The 19256-nt window shown below is 45.0% G+C and overlaps 1 protein-coding gene across 1 annotated transcript in view; it reads left to right on the top strand.

The window, feature by feature from the left end:
• The first annotated feature begins 892 nt into the window (after window positions 1–892).
• Window positions 893–19256, top strand: part of LOC135370476 (protein gooseberry-like) — a 46773-nt gene continuing 28409 nt past the window's right edge. Inside the window, exon 1 of the mRNA XM_064604226.1 lies at window positions 893–1212. Coding sequence (XP_064460296.1) covers window positions 1134–1212 — 79 coding nt within the window. The 5' untranslated portion in view covers window positions 893–1133. The remainder of the gene's footprint in view (window positions 1213–19256) is intronic.

Here is a 19256-nt window from a genome sequence, read left to right as displayed (position 1 = left end):
GGAGCTATGTCGTGAAGCAGCACAACATCTTGGCCCAATATTGGCCAAGATTGGAACAATATCGTCAATATTGGTTCAATATTGGGCCAAGAGGTTGTGCTGCTTGGGTGACAAAACCAATCTAGTCGTGAAGTTCACTTCACGACAAGACTGGTCCAAAATTGGTCAAAGATAGGTCCAATATCGCCAATATTTGTCCAATATTGGGCCAATATATTGTGCCGCTTCGGTCCGTTTTGAAAGCGTACAGTGGCATTATTCTGTAGTTGTATTTTCTGTATAGGGGCACTTGTGCGCCACACGCTTCTCTGAATACCTGTCTCTACGATAGTCAGTATCAATTCCCACCTCCACGAGATAAGAGCGTCCATCTCTAGAGAAAAAAAGCAAGAGGCGTGGTCCGCATCTTCAAGCTTCCTGTTCACGAGGAAGCCATTGATCTTGCCGACATCCGGCCGCGCCGACAATCGCCGCACGGAGCGAAGCCTAACGGAAAATCGATTTGGCTAAAATCCTGAAAGGGGTAGTAGATCGCATCCTTTCCCTGCACCACGTAATCGACGACTCTCTATACAATGCCTTACACTTCTTCGGCGTGCGGCTGAACAAGGCGAGGCGTCCTGGACCTCAAGTGGGAGGTTTTTTTACAAGCATATGCTTCCATCCCGAAAGACACCATAAATCGAGAAGAAGAAAAAAAAATCTATGGGATGTACCTCCAAAATACGACCCTGTGCAGTGCAGTACAGCAAGCCTGGAAGGCCGAACGCTCAGCGGAGGGCGTCCTGACGGCGCGGCAGTCGACCAATCGCGCGAGAGAGGTGGGCCTCTCTTCAGGCGTCGCCCTCCGAGCCGAGAAGTCGTGGCAGTACTCGTACGGATACACGTGAGGTCGGCGTGGGACGTAAAGTGTTGTTGCTTGTGGACGGCGTTTGCGTGGTGTGTGGACGACGACGACGACGGCGACGTCACCTGTGGTGGTGCTGTTGTTGTTGTTGTTTTTGTGTTGTTGGTGATAATAGTGTGGCAGACTGGATCCGCGCTGCGCCCTGGAGGGCAATTCCTTCGCGACGGGGCTCGCCTCGGACGGGCCCTGGTCGTCCGGGCCCGGAGGGGCCTCGGCGGGTCGCTGGATGCAGCCGCAGCACACGGCCAGCATGGCGTCGGCGCTCAACTCGATCAGGCCACTCTTCACGGGTTATCCTTTCCAAGGTGGGTACATTTCACTTCGGGGGCGTAGATGGTGGTCGTGCTGGAAAACGGGCGAATACCGCTTCGTGAAATTCAATTTGACGACATTTAATACGAGTTATTATTACCTCAATATGAGTTTTAACGTTTAATATTTGTCCATTTAATATTAGCTTTTGTTCTTATCTGCTCAAGAGCTTTGCGATTCAAATAAACACTGAGGTAACTACAATACAATACAAAGGAGACCGCAGACAATCTGAACAAATGCCATTGATGAAATTGCTGTCAGATCAAACACATATCATACGCGTGCCAAGCAGCTGTCTCCAGTTCAGGATATTTAATATGACCAAGTAAGCTTGTGGAGTACAAGTTCGATACAATTTCAATACAATTTCAATACAATTTCAACACAATTTCAACACAATTTCAATACAATTTCAATATAATGTAGCTCCTCAGCTCCTCTCCTATGAGCTCAGAGACCATCACGTGACACACAGTATATAGCTCTGCAAGAACAGATATTATTTGTTTGACGTTGCGCGCAAGCCTTTGGGATTATTAACATGAACGACAAGTGATCTTTCCACGATTGTGCACTGCGATAAAACAATCACCTATCCGAAACGTACAGAAACTATTATGCCGCGCATAGTTCATGATAATTAAGATGGATTTCGAGACGTACATATTGTTTATTAAGGGCTTAAGTGCACATGCCAAATGCGCGAAATTCGAGTATACCTTGGTAAGCATGCGAGCATGCCTCACAGTTTCAAAGGTTCACCCAAGCATGCATCGTACATGGGGAGCCATGTTGAACAGCATAATGATGATCATGTAGCTTTACCCTTTGTGTCGGGTAAACTCAAGGGAGTGAGTCGCCAGACTAACGTCAAGGTTGCAGATCTGAGAAATGACATTTGTGGCTGGTGCCGTAGATACGTTCCGCGAATTTGTTATGGTACACAATAATATTTTACAGCCGTATGCCTCAATTTTAAAGTGACTGGCCAGGATGATTATGAATATCCTTGTTATGTGTTAGGAGCCTTGAAGGACAACCAAATGGAATGGGTCGGAATTCGTATTTCAAATAACGGCATTTCGCTATTTTAGTCTGCATATAGTTACACTTGTAGATGTGCGCGCACAAACGTCGGCCACCTCGAGCGATGCAGCAGTACTTTTCATTATTTTATTATTACGCGTTACTGAGAGACTATAACATTTCACAAGTGCACGCGTGACGTACGTGAAAAAATGCTATTTATCACGTTTTCATTCTGTCTATAATTTTTAAGTACTGAGGCAAAAGGCCTTATTGTTAGATACGTTATGAAATTGAACATGACGACGGTGTCATATGTGGTTCATATAAAGGGGAACTCTTCAAAGGACAACAGCTTAATGATGATGATGACTGGGATGTTTCATTACCACATAGGCGATACGTCATATATGACAATAAAATCCCTTATGTAATAATAAGAATCCCATAAATTATATTACAACACCGTTGGTAAACAGCGATTGCAAATTGGCAAGTTTTGTGTTCAGCTTTTATAACGTGTGTTATTACACACAGCGTAAACTATGAAAGTACTGCTGGGGTAACAAATATCGAACCGCACATATACATTGTAATCGGTATATTCGACCAATGCGAAAGCCACGAAGCGAATGAAATTTCAACGCTCAATTACATATATTGTTTCCACTAAATGAAATCAACACCCGAATGATCAAATTACTGTTCCGAAAGCAAAGTCTCAATAGGAATAGAGTAGAAAGAAAAAGATGGAAACTCAGGTCGCACTGGTGCGACCAGCTGTTCCACGACGCTTGATGTGTGAAAGCACTGAATGATTTAAAAGATTATTTCAGCACGTATGTCCTTGAGGTAGTTCGCCAGTGCACACAGCGCAGGTTGTTGATGCTGCTATGGCCAGCTCCCCAGTATACCTTCTCAACACTAACAGTTCGGTTGTCAAGTTTAGCAAGGCAGTTCTTCAGTTCAGCACTTTGCGACTAAACGGAGTGCAATGATGACATTGAAGAGAGTATAGTAGTATAGTAGACAGGGAGTTCGTCATTAAATGTCATCCACGTTCGAAAAAGCGAAGGCTTGAAAAAGCGTGTGATGGTGACGTGATGTGATAGAAAAAGAAAAAAATGGGGATATAAGTCACGACAAAGTGGCTACCGCACTATAGCTAGTGACTGGCTAGTCACTTAGCCACAATTAGTTGAAATAAATAACAAAAGAGTACATACAGTGGTTATCATTTTCTGCTTTCTGAAGGATACATATGACACCTTCGCACGCCACCGCACATTTCAAATCTAAATGTGGATAAAGCTACACCCAAAACAGGGCACGACAAGCTTTTCTTCTTTTTTTTAGTGAGTCGCAATTTTTTTTACCCTATAGAATGCTGTTCTTTCGCATATACGAACTACAACATCGACCTATGAACAATTGAAATGTGTCAGTCCTCCAAAAAGCCGGACAGCAGCATGATTTGAACCATGCACGCATCTCTCCATTGCCTTCTCGAAGCAGCTTGAGGCTTGTGTTGGGCTCCTATGGTTGCGCGTTCCAGCCTCAGAACAGTCACTTTCCATCGTATTGACTTATGGTTTATTTTAGTACATGCGTTTTTAGAGCTTACATTAAAGCTACAATGGTTCCCATTCAGCGCAAGAAAATTGCACAGGGGGCTATATACTTGCAACGTATTGGCATGAGTTTCTCTCAATATTACTTTTTTAACTTTGAAGAAATATATCCTGTATAAGCCTCGTGACATTCAAATCTTCGAGCACATCAAACAGCACTGACGAAAGCGGTGACCGCTATCATGCTATTCGTATAGAGTTCATGTTGTGCTGAAAAGACGTTTACCGAGTAAAACCGGGGACTTGAGTGATGTTCCGAAACGAAGGGAGAATGTACTTGATGACGTACATCACGCGCAGGCAGACATACGTCTCAGACACAACCATTCTTGTCCTTAACAAAATACAAAGAATCGACCTTGCAACTTCATTGTCCGAGGCGTCAGTCAATCAGCCTACATCACTCGGCACAACCCGCGGCCACCACCAATGTGAGCCAGCTTTAGCTGCAACATATCAACCTCAATCAGCATAGCCGCAAGACATCCGTGCAAACACTCTCCTTGCATATACACATGCGTGCCCAAGTGGCGCGCGCAATTTTTCAATTATAACTGGAACCAACAGCCATAACACCCACTTGACGTCTTTCAAAACTCAGCACGCATGCGTCTCTAAGATTGCCGCGCGCGAAAGAGGCGGGAGGCTCGCCGTGGGCCTAATTGACGGTTGAAAGGGCACCCCAGAACCCGGTTACCTGAGCCAGTCAAAAATAAAAGCGGGCCCATTCTCAAGAGGCGTCAGAAATTTCCGCCGGTGGTGGTCACACCTGTAATAATGTTTCTCGCCGAGCGAGTTAGGGCACAGCGCGTTCGAGTCATCGTGTGTTGGAGAGATGTGCGTGTGCGGTCCGCAGTGTGAGATAGTTTCTCACACCTTTATCTCGCCTTGTGCGATAAAAACCCGAATCATCATCGTCAACCTTTATCTCGGAAATAATTTCCCATCTTTGGGTGGATATTGCGCAGAAATATTACGACAATTGTTCGTTAATTAATGGAAGTGAATAGTCAGCCTATAGCGAGAGTGGAGAAGATCGAAGTCGAAACTTTGCAGTACTAAGTGCGAAGACGTACACTGAGCACAGAGTGGTCTTTGGCATTGCTGATTATTGGCAACCTATCCGTGAGACTAGACTTGTACTGCACTTAAAATACTGTATTTTAAATCCTTTTCTCGGTATTCAGTATCTAATTCAGAAACCAACTAATTTTTCCGATGAGTATTTTGTACTCTATACACTCTAAGAAAAAAGGGTGTGAAAAGGTGGTAACTTCTATAGTTACCACCTCTAGATCAACATAGCGTCTGATAAAGTGTGTAAAAGGGCGGTAAAAGAAATTATCGTATATCCAAATTGCTATAAAAAGGCGTACGCCCCCCTCGCTCACCGAATCAGAAGCGATAACCCTATCATTCGTGGCAATGGTGTGCGGACAACGTGCTATGCGGTGAAGTTCTGTTTTGAGAGTGAGGTAGCAGGTAAAATTTCGCAACCTTTTAGGCACAACATATGCGACAACTATTACCTCCTAAAAGGTGTAACTACAGCACCCTATTCTTTCTAAGGGTGTATCTCAAATACTTTTTCCGGTATTTTCTACTCAGTACTTCAATTACACTCTTAAAAATGAACTTCACCGCATAGCACGCTCCTAGCCAACCATTATCTCGAATGATATCGTTATCTTCCCTGATCTGCTGAAAACGGGAGCTCGAGATAGTCTTTTGAACGGATTTCCCACGCGAAAGCAACATTTTAGTGCAGTTCGAACTGCGCTTATATCAAAGGAAAGAAGATTCTGCCGGCTGGGAAAATTTGAGCGTAGATTTGAGAAGTATCTTAAATGTACCTTAAATATTTTATGTAGTATTTGGTATCCTATTTTAAATACTTTCGTTTACAAGTATTTTAAGCTGTATTTTAATTACAATCAGCTCTCAGTATTTTGTATATTATTTTAAACACTTTTGTGCGGTATGTTGTACATGTCTGCATGAGAATGAGGAAAAGGCAGCTGGACAAAACAGAGAAACGAATAACACAATGGAAAGTAATTGTTCTGATAGGCTGGAACTTACAAAGGGACAAACACAACACAAGCTTCAGACATACAGACAGACACGTCTCGCGCTTTTCGTTTCTGTGTTCTGTCCGTTTGCCTTTTCCCCAAACTCAAGGGTATACGTTATCAACGTCAAATATACACCAGTTTGCTTGCATATTAGTTTTATAAGTATCGTGTTGATTCTTCCGTTCGGTGGTCGTACACGTGAAGGTATCGCCATTCTGTCCATAATTTATAGCTTTGATATTTGACGATACCACAGCTTTTTTTTAAATATCAATACTATGTGTTGTTCACATAATTGTTTCGAATTCCTGCTTAGAGCCAGTAGTTATATACCTCCAGTGTCACATCGTGGCTGTCTAAAGACTTATTGCGAGTCAAGTTGTGTCAAAAACGTCAGGAGTGAGGTTGATTGATCCTCCTTTTGAGGAGTCGTGCGACAGAAGCTCTATTATGCCTCAATAATTTAATTAAGTTAGCTACCTTCTAGTGATAACAACCGCATTCCACAACAACTTGATTACACACAACGTTGATTGGTCGTGGTCGTCGTGATGTCAACAGTAATGATGACGATGATGATGATGATGACAGATAGTGATGGTTTGTTCCGTCTGTTAACGACATAGAAACAGTTCAGCTGCTATCTACACAAATTATTCAAAGTGAAATGTCAAAGTAACGCTGTCAGAGTCGCAGTTCGCTAAAATTATACCTGTACACAGTATTTTTTGCACTTTCCAGCGTGTTAAAGGGAAGTTTTCGCAAATAAAATTTTTTTTATTCCGTACATGCATCTGACACACATAAAAATAGTGTTCAAAAATGTGTTATGGCAAACCCCTGAAAGCGTGCTTTAAACAGAATACGTCCAGGGCTATCAAACGGTGGTTTGTGCGCTATATGTGCCGTTACATTTACACGAGAAGGGCGTAAAAAATACTAATATAAAAGTTATATATAAATAAATATAAATAAACTACAATAAGTAACTAACGTACTGCTTCCGACACACTTGTCCGAAATCTTCATTCAAAGGTACAGCAGCCCGTATTGGTCGCCCCTGAAGTATCTGTACCATTATTGTGCTTGATTGTGGCCAGTATGCCGTACGAGTCTATTATTAATTGCGTTAATAGTAATCAATTACTTTTTCGAGTAAATTTGCGAATAACCGCTTAGTTTTCCGAGCAAGTAATTTTTCTTGTAATCTGATAACAATTTTGTGCAATCGGTTGCAAGTAATCGATTGCTTCTCGACTATGCTTTATTCATACACGAAACCAACCACAGGCTTTCATCACGGTATTTCCTATCGTTTGTGTTCCAGCCTCAGAATATCAATTTCCATCGTTTCCTATCGGCTTTGCTTTCCACTAAGTACCATGAGTGGAGGTCATTGTAATAGGATTCAGCACATGCATTTTGAGTGTCTGGAGACACCTTAATCCCTTCCGGACGCAAACTGCCGTATATACAATAGGTCAAGCTTCGGACATAGCGAGTCAGCTGGAATTTCCAAGTTAGAATGTTGCGCGACTGAGTGCTTCTATTGTGAAGACCTCAAAGGTCAACGCCTTGCTATAGGAGATCCACAGAGAGGGCGTTCAGCACACTGAGTTCGTGGTCGCGATTGTCCGTCCTCTTCGATGCTGCCACGTTTACTAGCTCTTCGCTAGTGTTCATGGTGATGGAAGGAAAAGACGAAAATGACGTTATATTTAAATGGATAATGTGTTTACATAAAGAAAAGCTCATGAGAAAGTGGTGTTGCTCTTATCCTGTTCGAACACACACACACACACACATAAATGGGATGATGATGTGGTGGGTCCTGTTCAAAGGCGCGAACTCCAACCTCAGAAAGCAGGTAAACGTATGTGTAATTAACGACATTTTATTAGCCATATGACGTATTGTTATCGAAAGTAACGGTCGAGGGAACGCGTTACTCTTTTAGCAGTTACTTTATTACAGTTTTAGCCGACTAATTTGAAACGGTAATTTCAATTTCACTTTATTTGTTTTTGAGGTGCCCGTGAACAGCCGGTAAAGGCGTGGGTTACAGTGCGCACTTAATCACTAAAAACAATAAAAACAAAAAGAAACTACTAAAAAACTACTTTTGTCACCGGAGTAATAGTAACGGTAATCAGTTACCTTTTTCCAGTAACGTGAGCAAGTCTTTGGTCGGAAGGAACAGCCTGGCAACACCTGGAGATTACACACAGAATATATCGCGAGCTGTCGATCTCAGACAAATACGCCGCAAGCAGTAAACCTTTGACTGTAAGACAAAAATGTAATTTTAGTCGTTTTGGGGACCATATGCGTTACCACAACCAGTATGGCCCTTTTCGAGACTAAATTCACTGAACTTTATAAGGAAGAATTGCAGTTTTTCTACACCGCATTCTAGACTCCTGACCGTGAAATTTACTCCCGAAAACAGCAAATACTCCTTAAACTTCGCATAAAATTTTGTGCATTTAGTCCTGGAAGGGACTAATGGCTATCCTCAAAGTACACCTCAGCGGTAGTTCCCAAAAGAGCTAAGAGACTAAATAAATTACTAGTTTTTTTTCTCTCTTAGAGTAGAGGATAAAAGCTGTAACTCCCCCCCCCCTGCCCCCACCTTTTTTTACCCACAGGGTAAAGTACCAATTGCTCGAGATCGCCTATATAGTATATTCCAACGTGCACATAAAAACAGCGCAAAGGACCTCCCGCAAGCCAACAAACTTACTTTACCTTTAGCAAACTGCCTATCAAACTTTCAGCCTACTCCACCCGCAGATTTCAAACATTTTTAACCTCCTCTTATAAACTTCCTACATTGTCCATGCGTCTTTACAAAAAAAAAAAAAAAAAAGAAGGAAAACGATCGCCCTTAAATATTGCCACATTCCTGACCTTGCACACCACCCTTATAACAGCCTCCTGTCGGATTCATTGAAATCCATCTTTCTTTCACGTCCCTTCAAGAAAAGAACGATCTGCTTTTCCAGAGTCAAATGGCCGATATTCTGAAGCCCGCAGAATCTCTGGTATGGGGCGACATCAGCGAGCCACTTGGGTGACTCCCGTCGCGTACTTATGTGTGCTTATGTCCGGTTCTTCTTGTATGTGAGGCGGACTAAAGACCGACCGCGGCGAGGGGATCCTGGTCGACGGATTGTATCCGCGGGAGGCGGCATCATTAACACCAGGGCGACGGCGATCCGCGGCGGGGGGGCCCCTGCATGTTCCTTTCGCGCATGTCTCTCGATGCTTCTTCTGCAGTTAACTCTTTCTTTGAGAAGATACATGGAGGTATATTGCTGTACCGATAAACTTATAGTGCCACTTCATCTTTCTTTCTTTCTTTTTTTAGCTTAATGGGTTGTGTTAATATGTGTTACCAACGTGCTGCTACTATTCCATTACTTAATGGTTGCCTTAGAAGTGCCTTAGATGCGGCTTAGAAGTTACCCTCTTGTAGCTGCGGCCTGCTATGGTTTTTTCACGATCACCGTTCGGAACTGCCCAAAATATTTCATCCGCTTAAACAAACCAACGCCCAATGTGCCTGGCTCAGTCTGAGTGACATTTTCTTGCGCGGCGGGTTTCTCTTTTCTACTTTTCCCCCTTTGGGAGGGGGGGGGGTCTGTTTATGGGAGTAACCGAATTTGTCGTGTGACGATTTCAATCGCTCCCTATTATTTTTTTTACGTCAACAACAAGAACAACAACAACATTCTCTTCATCCTTAATAACCTACAATAGAAACGATTCTACAGAGGAATACCTCAGTGCAATAACATACGCTCCTTATAGACGATCGCTATACGCTTTGGAAACCGAAACACGCTCGAGGCAGGTCATTGCGCGAAAAGATACCGATTCCAGTCCTGATTTGGGGAGGGAGTGGTATACGTACGCCTTTTATGATGATTAACCACGTGTCAGCATTTTTTTAAATTCTACGTCATCTTCGTGGCAAGCCTTACAGCCCACCCATCCCGTCATAACCCGTTATTGGACGTAAGCTTCAGCATGCATTATTTCATTCAACTTCAAGATCAACACTACATCGCATTCACATCACATCATTCTCCATGATGCGATGGTAAAAGTGCCACAAAAAGACGTACGCCTCGCTCTCTCCTCAAACGAGGACTGCTGACGAGGGTATGTTTCTGTGCAGCGGTCGGCCTTTGGCGTGCTATGCAGTGAAGTGCTATTGTTAACGTTTTGCGACTATTAACATAGATTCACGGTGTCACGCAAAGGCGTACGACTCTAATTTTCAATAAATCGGAAAAAAGAACCATGTTACTACACATGTCATTCGAGCTATATAGGACCGTGTTGTGCAGCAAAGTCAGTAAATCACAGCCTGCGACGACATCGAAACTTGGTTGAATGGCTCGATCAAAAAAAAAACAAAAAAAAAGAAACAAATGCTAACCCCGATATTTGCGCATATATTTTTTTAATTCCGCGTTAGCGCCGCGAAGCAACTGTGGCTATGAGCGGCGCACAGCTGTGGACAGATGGAGAGAGGACAGCAGGAAGGAGCGGGGGACAGGGGGGTTACTATGCGTCCTGGCCTGACTTCAGCGGAAACTGTGCCGACATTCGTCTGCGAAGTCTGGAAAGTGCATATGACGTGCAACCTGATACCAGCATGTGCAACCATGTGCAACCTGACATCATGTGCAGGCTTTTAATTCTACTGAACACATTTTGTTTGTTGGCTTTATGGAAAACACTCCTGCTGTCAAATGCATATACACTGTCTAAAGTAAATACGTACATTTTGTAAAGAATGTCTATGTGCGAGTTGGATAGACTTTCTATAGAATGTGCCCGGCCAATTTTGTATAACATATCCATTCAAAATTGTTTAGAAATCAGTTAGGATCTCTATACACATTTTATCAACACCTTCTACAGAAAGTGTATAGACAGTAGACAACTTTTCTTTTTTTTAAGGGCGATGTTATTCATGCGAAGCCCAAGTTACTATAGTCTCAATGACAATAAGCCTGTGCATAAAACAGAAAGCGCACCTGGATCAATAAGTGCCAACCCCGCAGCCTCCGCGTATCCTAATGCTGTACGAAAGCATGCGCTACCATAAACGCATTCAAGCACGGAACTCCCTGGGGCGGCTTTGAAGAAAGCGATTGAGGGGCCGATTTCCAATCGCGTTTGGAACGACCGCTTGTTATTCTGAGTCATTTGGCAACCTGTGATCTTCTCGCGTTTCCGGCAGTCAGTTCCATATATGGCGGTATATATTGGCTGCCAGCTGCATCGCTTGATTTAGTGGCGGTGTCATAGATAGCGTTATTGTTCCGACACTATATACCACGCCGGTATAATGACACTCTATGTAGTTCTCAATGAAACGAGACCGTGTTTGAAGCTGTAATTGCTTACGTTCATTCAGTAGCAGGAACATTATGCGAACTCTCGAAGGGCAAGCAGGGAAGCTTTCCTTTCGGAGCCCGTCCGGCAAATCGTCTTGCGTTAGGAATGTCACGCTCTACGTGCATGATAGCACGCAAGTACATTGTGTTCAATGGAAACGTGTAATTATTTGTAGTTAATCAGCTACGAGATAGAACATTATGTTTCAGAAGGAAATCTGTTCTGGGACGCCATCGACACATCTATAGCTTCATTTCGTTCCCCTGTTACGAATTGGGCATCGAAAACTTTTGCCTATAAAAATTCTTTGTTCAGTGTAGGTCCTAAACCTTCCTACAGCGCTTAGAAGATTTTAAAAAAGTTAAAAATCGCATTGCGTGCTCTGTTCTCCTTCGCTGAACGAAACCTTCAGGTCACTACACGTTTTTATCTATTTTTTACATGTTTTGGATGTAAATGTCTTCTCTTATGGCACGCACCTTTGTGCTGCGCGTTTCACATCATGTACAGAAGCGTGTTTTGTAAAAACTCCTCCTATATCGTGTATTCTACAAACAAAAAACACCATTTCAAAGGACATGGTTCTGCAGAAATTACCATTTCAGGTGCTGTATCCTGTTTGAGACACCTTTTTCAACACTGAATATTACACATTTCAGTTGAGCCTCTCCAGTTGAATAAAAAAAAAGGGCGGTTCATACTTACAAGAACACCCCTTTTTGCACGCTGAAATGTGTAAAAAGTTTACTGTGTGTGGAACAAAGAAGCTCGGTTATTTACAAAAGCAGTCCTTTTACACGCCGAAAAGAGATTTACATTAAAAAAATTACAGCGTATTACTCTAGATGCAATATGGACAGAACTCTGCAGGGCGCTATCCTTCCATCATCCAGAGTCGCGCACGCGCGAGCTTCGGAGGCTTTCTTGTTCACGTGGCAATTATGATCACTCTAAAACATGCTTCGTAAATCATCAGCCCGGTGCAATACACGAAGCATCAATGAAAGCGGCAACAGAATGAACAGGGGAGGGTCATCGTATATATACACGCGCTTCATTGTCGCCTCCTGCAATAAGTGTCTGCTTGAGAACCAAGGCCGACGATTATTCGGCAGACCCTTTTCTCGCACCTGGCGAACGAATACATTTACACATTCGTGTTCAAAGTGGTAGTGGAAAAGAATAGGTTATAGACACCGCTGCTTAACGATGCCGAGCGGTAATGAATTGAAACGTGTCCCGAGGGGCCGCCGGAGAACCCGATTGTCTGGTGTCCGTATGGGTTCGTTGATAATGAGAACGTATATGTTCTGCGAGTAATGAAGGGTTGGATGGCTACGGCCATATCGGCTTTCGAGGTGTGGCACATGTGGAGTATATATGATAGTACGATTGAAAACACTCGCATCCGGTGAGGTCGTGTAACGAGCGCACTCGTTCGATTTCGTTCTATAGGTGAGGTCCGTCTCATATGTGGCTGTAAATGTTGTAATTGTGTTCGGCAGGATCTAAAGGGTTGGACCAAGTATTACTATCTAATAGGAGGGAAGGGTGGCAGTTGTTAAGGTCACGAAGGGTATAGTTTGGAGGGAGTTCCCACGTGAACGGGTTCCCTTCGAGCTCTTCTGGTTGCGAGAAAAAAATTTAATTGTGGACAGATGAGTTGAGTACAGGGTGTGCGTTTATAAGGCGACATGCTCGTAGGAAATGTACGTATATAGAGCTCTGCACGGGCACCCCCTACCAACGCCACCTGGATACAGAAGGTCTGCGTATTTCCTCCTCTCCCTCCTTCTCTACGTGGATATCAATAGTCAGAATTCGTCTGCTACTAATATACGCCGTTCTGCGAATTCAAGAACTCGCAAATGATTGCAGCTATACCTTGGAACCTGTACACCTGAATATGTAGACAAAAAGTGCAATAGGCTTTCCAGAAAATCAGTTTTGAGCAAGATATGGGACGCTTTTGCACTTGCGTTTAAAGTTTTTCCCATTTAGTACGCGGGGACTTTCAGTCACTACTCGCAGACGATGGTTCACGTTGGGCACGACCGCTGAAAGCACGTTCGTGATTGGCTGCCGCCGTTCAAAACACGATCCCGATTCGCTGACTCTTAGTTGTTACGTCACGTCGACGAGTAAGCAGACTTTCATTATCTAGGCGGTGTTGCCCCTACCCGGCCCGCGGACTGGACCGGGCTTCTTCTTTGCTGTGTGCTCCAGGCCGGGCCAGACCCGGGACGAAAAATATGTCTCCGTGAGCCCGGCCGAACCGGGTCACGGGTTCTAGGTTCTAGGTCACGGTTCCTCCGAGGTTCTAGGTTCCTCAGTGTTCAGTGGTCTCGGGCTGACGACATTGCTTGGAGATTTGCGTCGTCCACGCAGCAGATTTCGTGTGGCGGCTTCCCTAATTTCAGCGAAGCCCCAAGCAACTAACAGCGTGTATCCATTATTGTGTGATACCCAAGGCAGTCTAGCGGTTTCTAAACTAGTATACCTTCTTCACTACTACACCTTCTTGATACACTTTACGTGGTTGTACAGGTAGATTTTTATCGTTTCTTTGGTCAATACATACTACGATGACTCATGGTCTATCGCCACTCATTCCAGTAGTTCCCTGCCCTCAAACACCACCAAGACGCCGGGTGACAGTGAGTGGAGGGGACGTCCACCGCTGCTTTTTACTTAAAGGGTTTGCTCGGTTAACTTTCATGGAGTAATACTGCCCTTGACTTGGTCACGTCACATTTACATTTATGTACTCGGTCATTCCGTTTTCAGTATCTCATCTCGTCAATGAACAATCCTCGTTCCGTTCTCTATCAGGTCGCTGACCACTCCGACCACCTTTTCCTCACGCGGAAGCGGAACAACGTGCTGACCACTTCCCGCCCTTGATGGCCGTTCCTCAAACACACCGAATGCACCCACCCAGATGCTTGCATCAAGAAAACGAGGGAATCGAGGTGTCTTTAAGATCTATCATGAATTAAGAAGCATCATCATTAAAAGTGGGATGCCGCAGAGGTACTTCGGCGGCGGCAGACGACCGAGGCCGAGGCCCCCGCGACCCCCGCGGCGAACATCAAAGAGAACCGCCGCCGACACTTGAAAGGAATCACCCTTCTTCATAGTTTCACTCCTCCTTTCCCTCCTCCTCTTCTTCTGGACGGACGCGCGGGGCTAGTGTGCATGTGTGCAGCGCTGGGCAGCACCTTTCTCCTCCCGGAATTCTTTGGCGCGCCGAATGGCAGTCACAAATTACTCGCGCTTTTGCCACAGCCACGTGCGAACCACGAGAAGAAAAAAAGAACACGTTACTTCGGATTGCACCTGTGAGAGATTTCGAGCTTGTGCCGTGTTGAGTGATTTAAATGTAACAGCGCGCGTGCTTTTACCACGGGAAAATCGTGTTTCAAGGAATGCGGAATTCATCATTGGCTGTATTCGGATGTGGTTGAATCCATGTTAGTATATGAACAGACACTATGATCTCAGCCATAACCATGACCAGCTCCCTGGGCTACGTCGCTGCCATGATGGTGTCAAACGACGAGGCTGGGAGGTGACCCGGGTTTGATCCGCCTGCGCTGTCAGGGTGATCTCCCTGGGTTTGCCTCAGACGCTTGAAGACAAATGTCGGCCCAGTTCCTAGTAAAGTCGGCCCAGGGCGAACGATCCCCTTGCCCTTCGATAGTCGTGACTTTGCCTGCCTGAACATGGCCTGCTATACAGCTAGCAGCTCCACGACTCATACCCTAGTCAGACGGCAAACTTAAGACCGTTAGCGAAACGGCCTTAACTTCACCTGTAGCCCGACCATCATCTCAAATGACATCGTTCTCTGCCCTGATTTGTTGAAAACGGGGGCGTACACCTTTTTGTATGACAATTATGCAGTCACAAAAAAGGTGTACACCTCCCACTTTCAACAAATCAGGGCAGAAAACGATGCCATTCGAAATTATGGTTGGGCTACAGGTGAAGTTACGGTCGTTTCGCTAACGGCCTTAAGTATGTCGTCTGACTAGGGTACTATGACTTGGCTGACTGTCCTGAGGTGACTTCAGGAGCTGAGGAACTCTTACGATGTCAGCCCGGCAAGTCGGCTGGGGAACCAGCACACCGATTGTGGGACTCGATCCCGCCACTAGGCCTTTCCCTGTTTGTAAACAAATGACGTCATGGTGTTCGACAGCGCCACCAATTTGATTGAGTTGAACTACGCTCCAAACTAGGTGCGAACAAGATCGCGCCCGAAAGCCACGGTCTTGAGGGGAGTACGATGGCCCCTGGAAGGTACGCGTCCTTCGGTCCTACTTTTCTTTCGATAGGAGGCAGCGAACAAGCGCGCATTCGTGGAATCCAGCCCGTTCCTTCCGATTTGTTTCGGTTTCAGTCTGTCTACCAACGTCATGATGACGTTTCTCGAGTAGAGGTCGCTTCGCTTTGGATGACCTATAGCACGACGACGCTTTATCCGGTCGGCAACGCTGCTAGTGGCCGTACGGTCAGAGATGAGACGTCATTGGGCTTTGCCACACAACGAACTTGTAGCGACGTGCAGAGTTGTCTGTGTCATTGTAACACACTGGAGGCGACTCTTTCGATGTCACAGAGTCTGACATCTGTCGGTCAGCTATTCTGAACAAGAGCATACAAGTTGCAATTTTCGAGGCAAGGCATGCAAGCAAACATAGGCGTGGTCTGCAGTACGGACACCCGTGGCGAATGCAACGCAAGTTATATTTTTCACTATACCGCTCGATAATGGGCTATGATAGTTAAGCCGAAGGACACTAACAAGGAGTGTTTCACGGTCTACAGAAAGGCCTTTGACAGTGCTAGCTATACCAGGTGACTGAACGGTCAATGGAGACAATGGGAGTCCCAGAACACTTCTTTGTTGTCATGCAAAACCTGCAGACAAGTCCGGACATACATGATGAAACAGACTGGGAGTAAGGCAAGACTGAATGTTCTCTCATTAGTTATTCAATTTCTCTGCAGAATATATAGTCAGGAAACTGAAGTACGGGCGTAGTTGCGGGGAGAAGTCGCACACACACAAAAATCTATCTATCCTGGCTCCCACATTGACAAGGCAAAATGGTGATCACCAGCCAGTTGTGATCACATTTCTTGGCGCATCAGCGAATCAACCTGAAGAAGCCATCATGAAGAAGTGGCGCCATACATGCAAGGTGCCTATATACCCTGCACTGCAGGGAGATAATGTGAACTATAAAGTAATAGTTAGGGCAATAAGAAACAGCAGTGACCTGCGACTTACGCTCTCGCAATGGACAGATTACGCGAAGGCAAGACTTTCATGAGGAGCAATGAATGGCCTGCTGGGAGACCTGAAGGACTATGTTAGAAGGGCCATAAATGGGCTAGAACGACACCTATGGGACAAACGCCGAAGAAATGATGAATAATTCGAACTTGGGCGTCCTTGGAAGGTACACGTATGCCGTGAAACGACCACAAACGATAATACAATTAAACAGCTGCATATAAACAAGAAAGCCGTATCTTTCCTGTATATGATCAATCAACCAGATGCCGTCTACTAATTCAACAGTGCACAGGAACCACACAAGAGTGTGCAGTGTTTGTACCGTTTGGTGAGCTGACCTGCAACCTAAGGTTCGGTCGTGAATACTATACCGTCTAGGCCAGCGAGATTCAGATTGTCCCTATATAATGAAGGTAATGCAGTATGATATGTTCCGCATCTTCTACGACACACACACACACACATAAAGACACGATGATGAGATGGGGCTGATGCCGGCCAGCAGGCTGGGTGCCATTTGTAGATAGTGAGAGATGATGATGGAGATGGAGGATTCAGGTGATCAAAGCAGGGTGGAGAGGCCTGTTGATGACAGGAAATCCCAAAGGTGACGGAGACCTTGGTGCATATGAACGCTACTGGACCATGGGCCCAGCACCTTGCCTTTGGTAAAGGGGCGGTGGTCCTATGGTAAATACGACAGCATGCATATTACAACTCAGGAGTTGCACCTCCCCTAGCTTGTACGAAAGGCGTGCACAGCATAGCACAACAAGTCGGGGCGAGTATTATTATATGTTTTCGTGAACCACGGGAGCTGACAGATCTAATCTCTGAGAGAAGAGACAGAAAGCAAAGTGACCAATATGTGCCAGGCATCTTCAGGCATACATGGTAGACATTGAAATGGTATTTCACATTTTGTTGAGAAACGGTGGAAGAAGAACAACAACAATAAATGATGGAAAAGTGATCATGACATGGAATGTTTCCCTGTAGTACAGCCACAGTTCCCTACCCCACTTCAAAGAGCTTAATATGGGTGGAAGAAGAATTTGATCGCATTCTGAGAGCTCATTTACTGGCGATCCATATATTTGAGTAATGCAGCACAGACATCGCTTGCACGTGTTATTAAGTTACCGCCATTAAGTCGGCGCTAAATACAGTTGTGCGTCCCGTGTGCACTCTTAAAAATGAACTTCACCGCATAGCAGGCTCCTAGCCAACCATCATCTCGAATGATATCGTTATCTGCCCTGATTTGTTGAAAACGCGAGGCGTACGCCCTTTTTGTGACACTTATGCTGTCCATAATTGTCACAGAAAAGGCGTACGCCTCCCCTTTTCAACAAATCAAGACAGATAACGATATCATTCGAGATGATGGTTGGCTATAGGAGCGTGTTGTGCGGTGAAGTTCATTTTTAAGAGTGTGGCACTGGAGAAACGGGGGGTGGGGATATATTTATTGAAAAAGAAAGAGAGGAAACGTTAGTGATTAATGAACTAATTAATACCGACGAATACTGACTTGAATCATGACGACTTGATTTATCAGTGCAGTAGCATACAACTAGCTGGTGACATGTTAGTGGAAATGTATTCGCTGGGCTGTTGCGCCGTTAATTGCAAGAACCACAACAAGGTGCTTTTGAAAAGTAACTGACAGGTGTCCTTGTTGCGATTTTACTAATTCTTCCAGGAGCCCGCATTGAAGACAACCTGTAGTTACTACGATTTTTTACCTCACTCTAATACGAGGGATTCGTTCGAAAACCCTGCGCGCCAGTAGACGCGAGACGGCTTCTGCTCAAAAATGTGATTCAAGTATAGCGGCTCACGCCGATAGAACAAAGTACCGTATCATTTCACCGTCCATAATCCTGTACACAGCATGATACATTGCAGTACCTCCAAGCGAAGCGTGTGAGATACTGTCCATCTCTTGCCTATACGTTACACCTTACTATACCTTCACGTGCGCTTCATTAGACTTCAGCCTTCCGACTCACTGAGGACCACCTGCGACCTCCCACCGCTTTGTACACGGTCCTCCCCATCCCCGCAGACTTTTCCGCGTCTCATTACCTGCATACATTTTATGACCTGCCAGATACACACTCGCTAAGTACCATTCTCCGAACTCCCATGACTAGTCTCAATCGCGATTATCTGACATCAGCATATCCTAGGGCACCTCACATACTACCGGAAAGCGCGTAGAAAGGAACCCACTGAAGACGCAATTATGGGGCAACGCGCGCGCCTGTTTGTTACGTGGCTTCCAGAAGAGATACGCGTCGAGGTTTACGATTGCCACCCCACGGCCACAGTATAGGGGTTCGTTAGTGTACAAACACCGCGCAGTTCCTTGGAAGTCCCCCCCCCCTTTTTTGGTCTTCCCCCCTACTGGGTTCGTCGCGAAGGTGATTATGGGATGGCCAGCTTTGTGCCCGTTGTTTCGTAAATGGCACGACAGGCGGATCGTGAGAGTTTTACTATGTCCCTTTTGATTCTTGGAAAGTGCATTTGCGAGTTTCTTTGAAGGGGTCCGTAGGGGTGCGATGTCTCTATTC

The sequence above is a fragment of the Ornithodoros turicata genome, chromosome 10 (assembly GCF_037126465.1).
Source record: "Ornithodoros turicata isolate Travis chromosome 10, ASM3712646v1, whole genome shotgun sequence".
Lineage (NCBI taxonomy): Eukaryota > Metazoa > Arthropoda > Arachnida > Ixodida > Argasidae > Ornithodoros > Ornithodoros turicata.
Note: the sequence above shows the minus strand (reverse complement) of the source record. Positions and strands in the feature narration are given on the sequence as shown.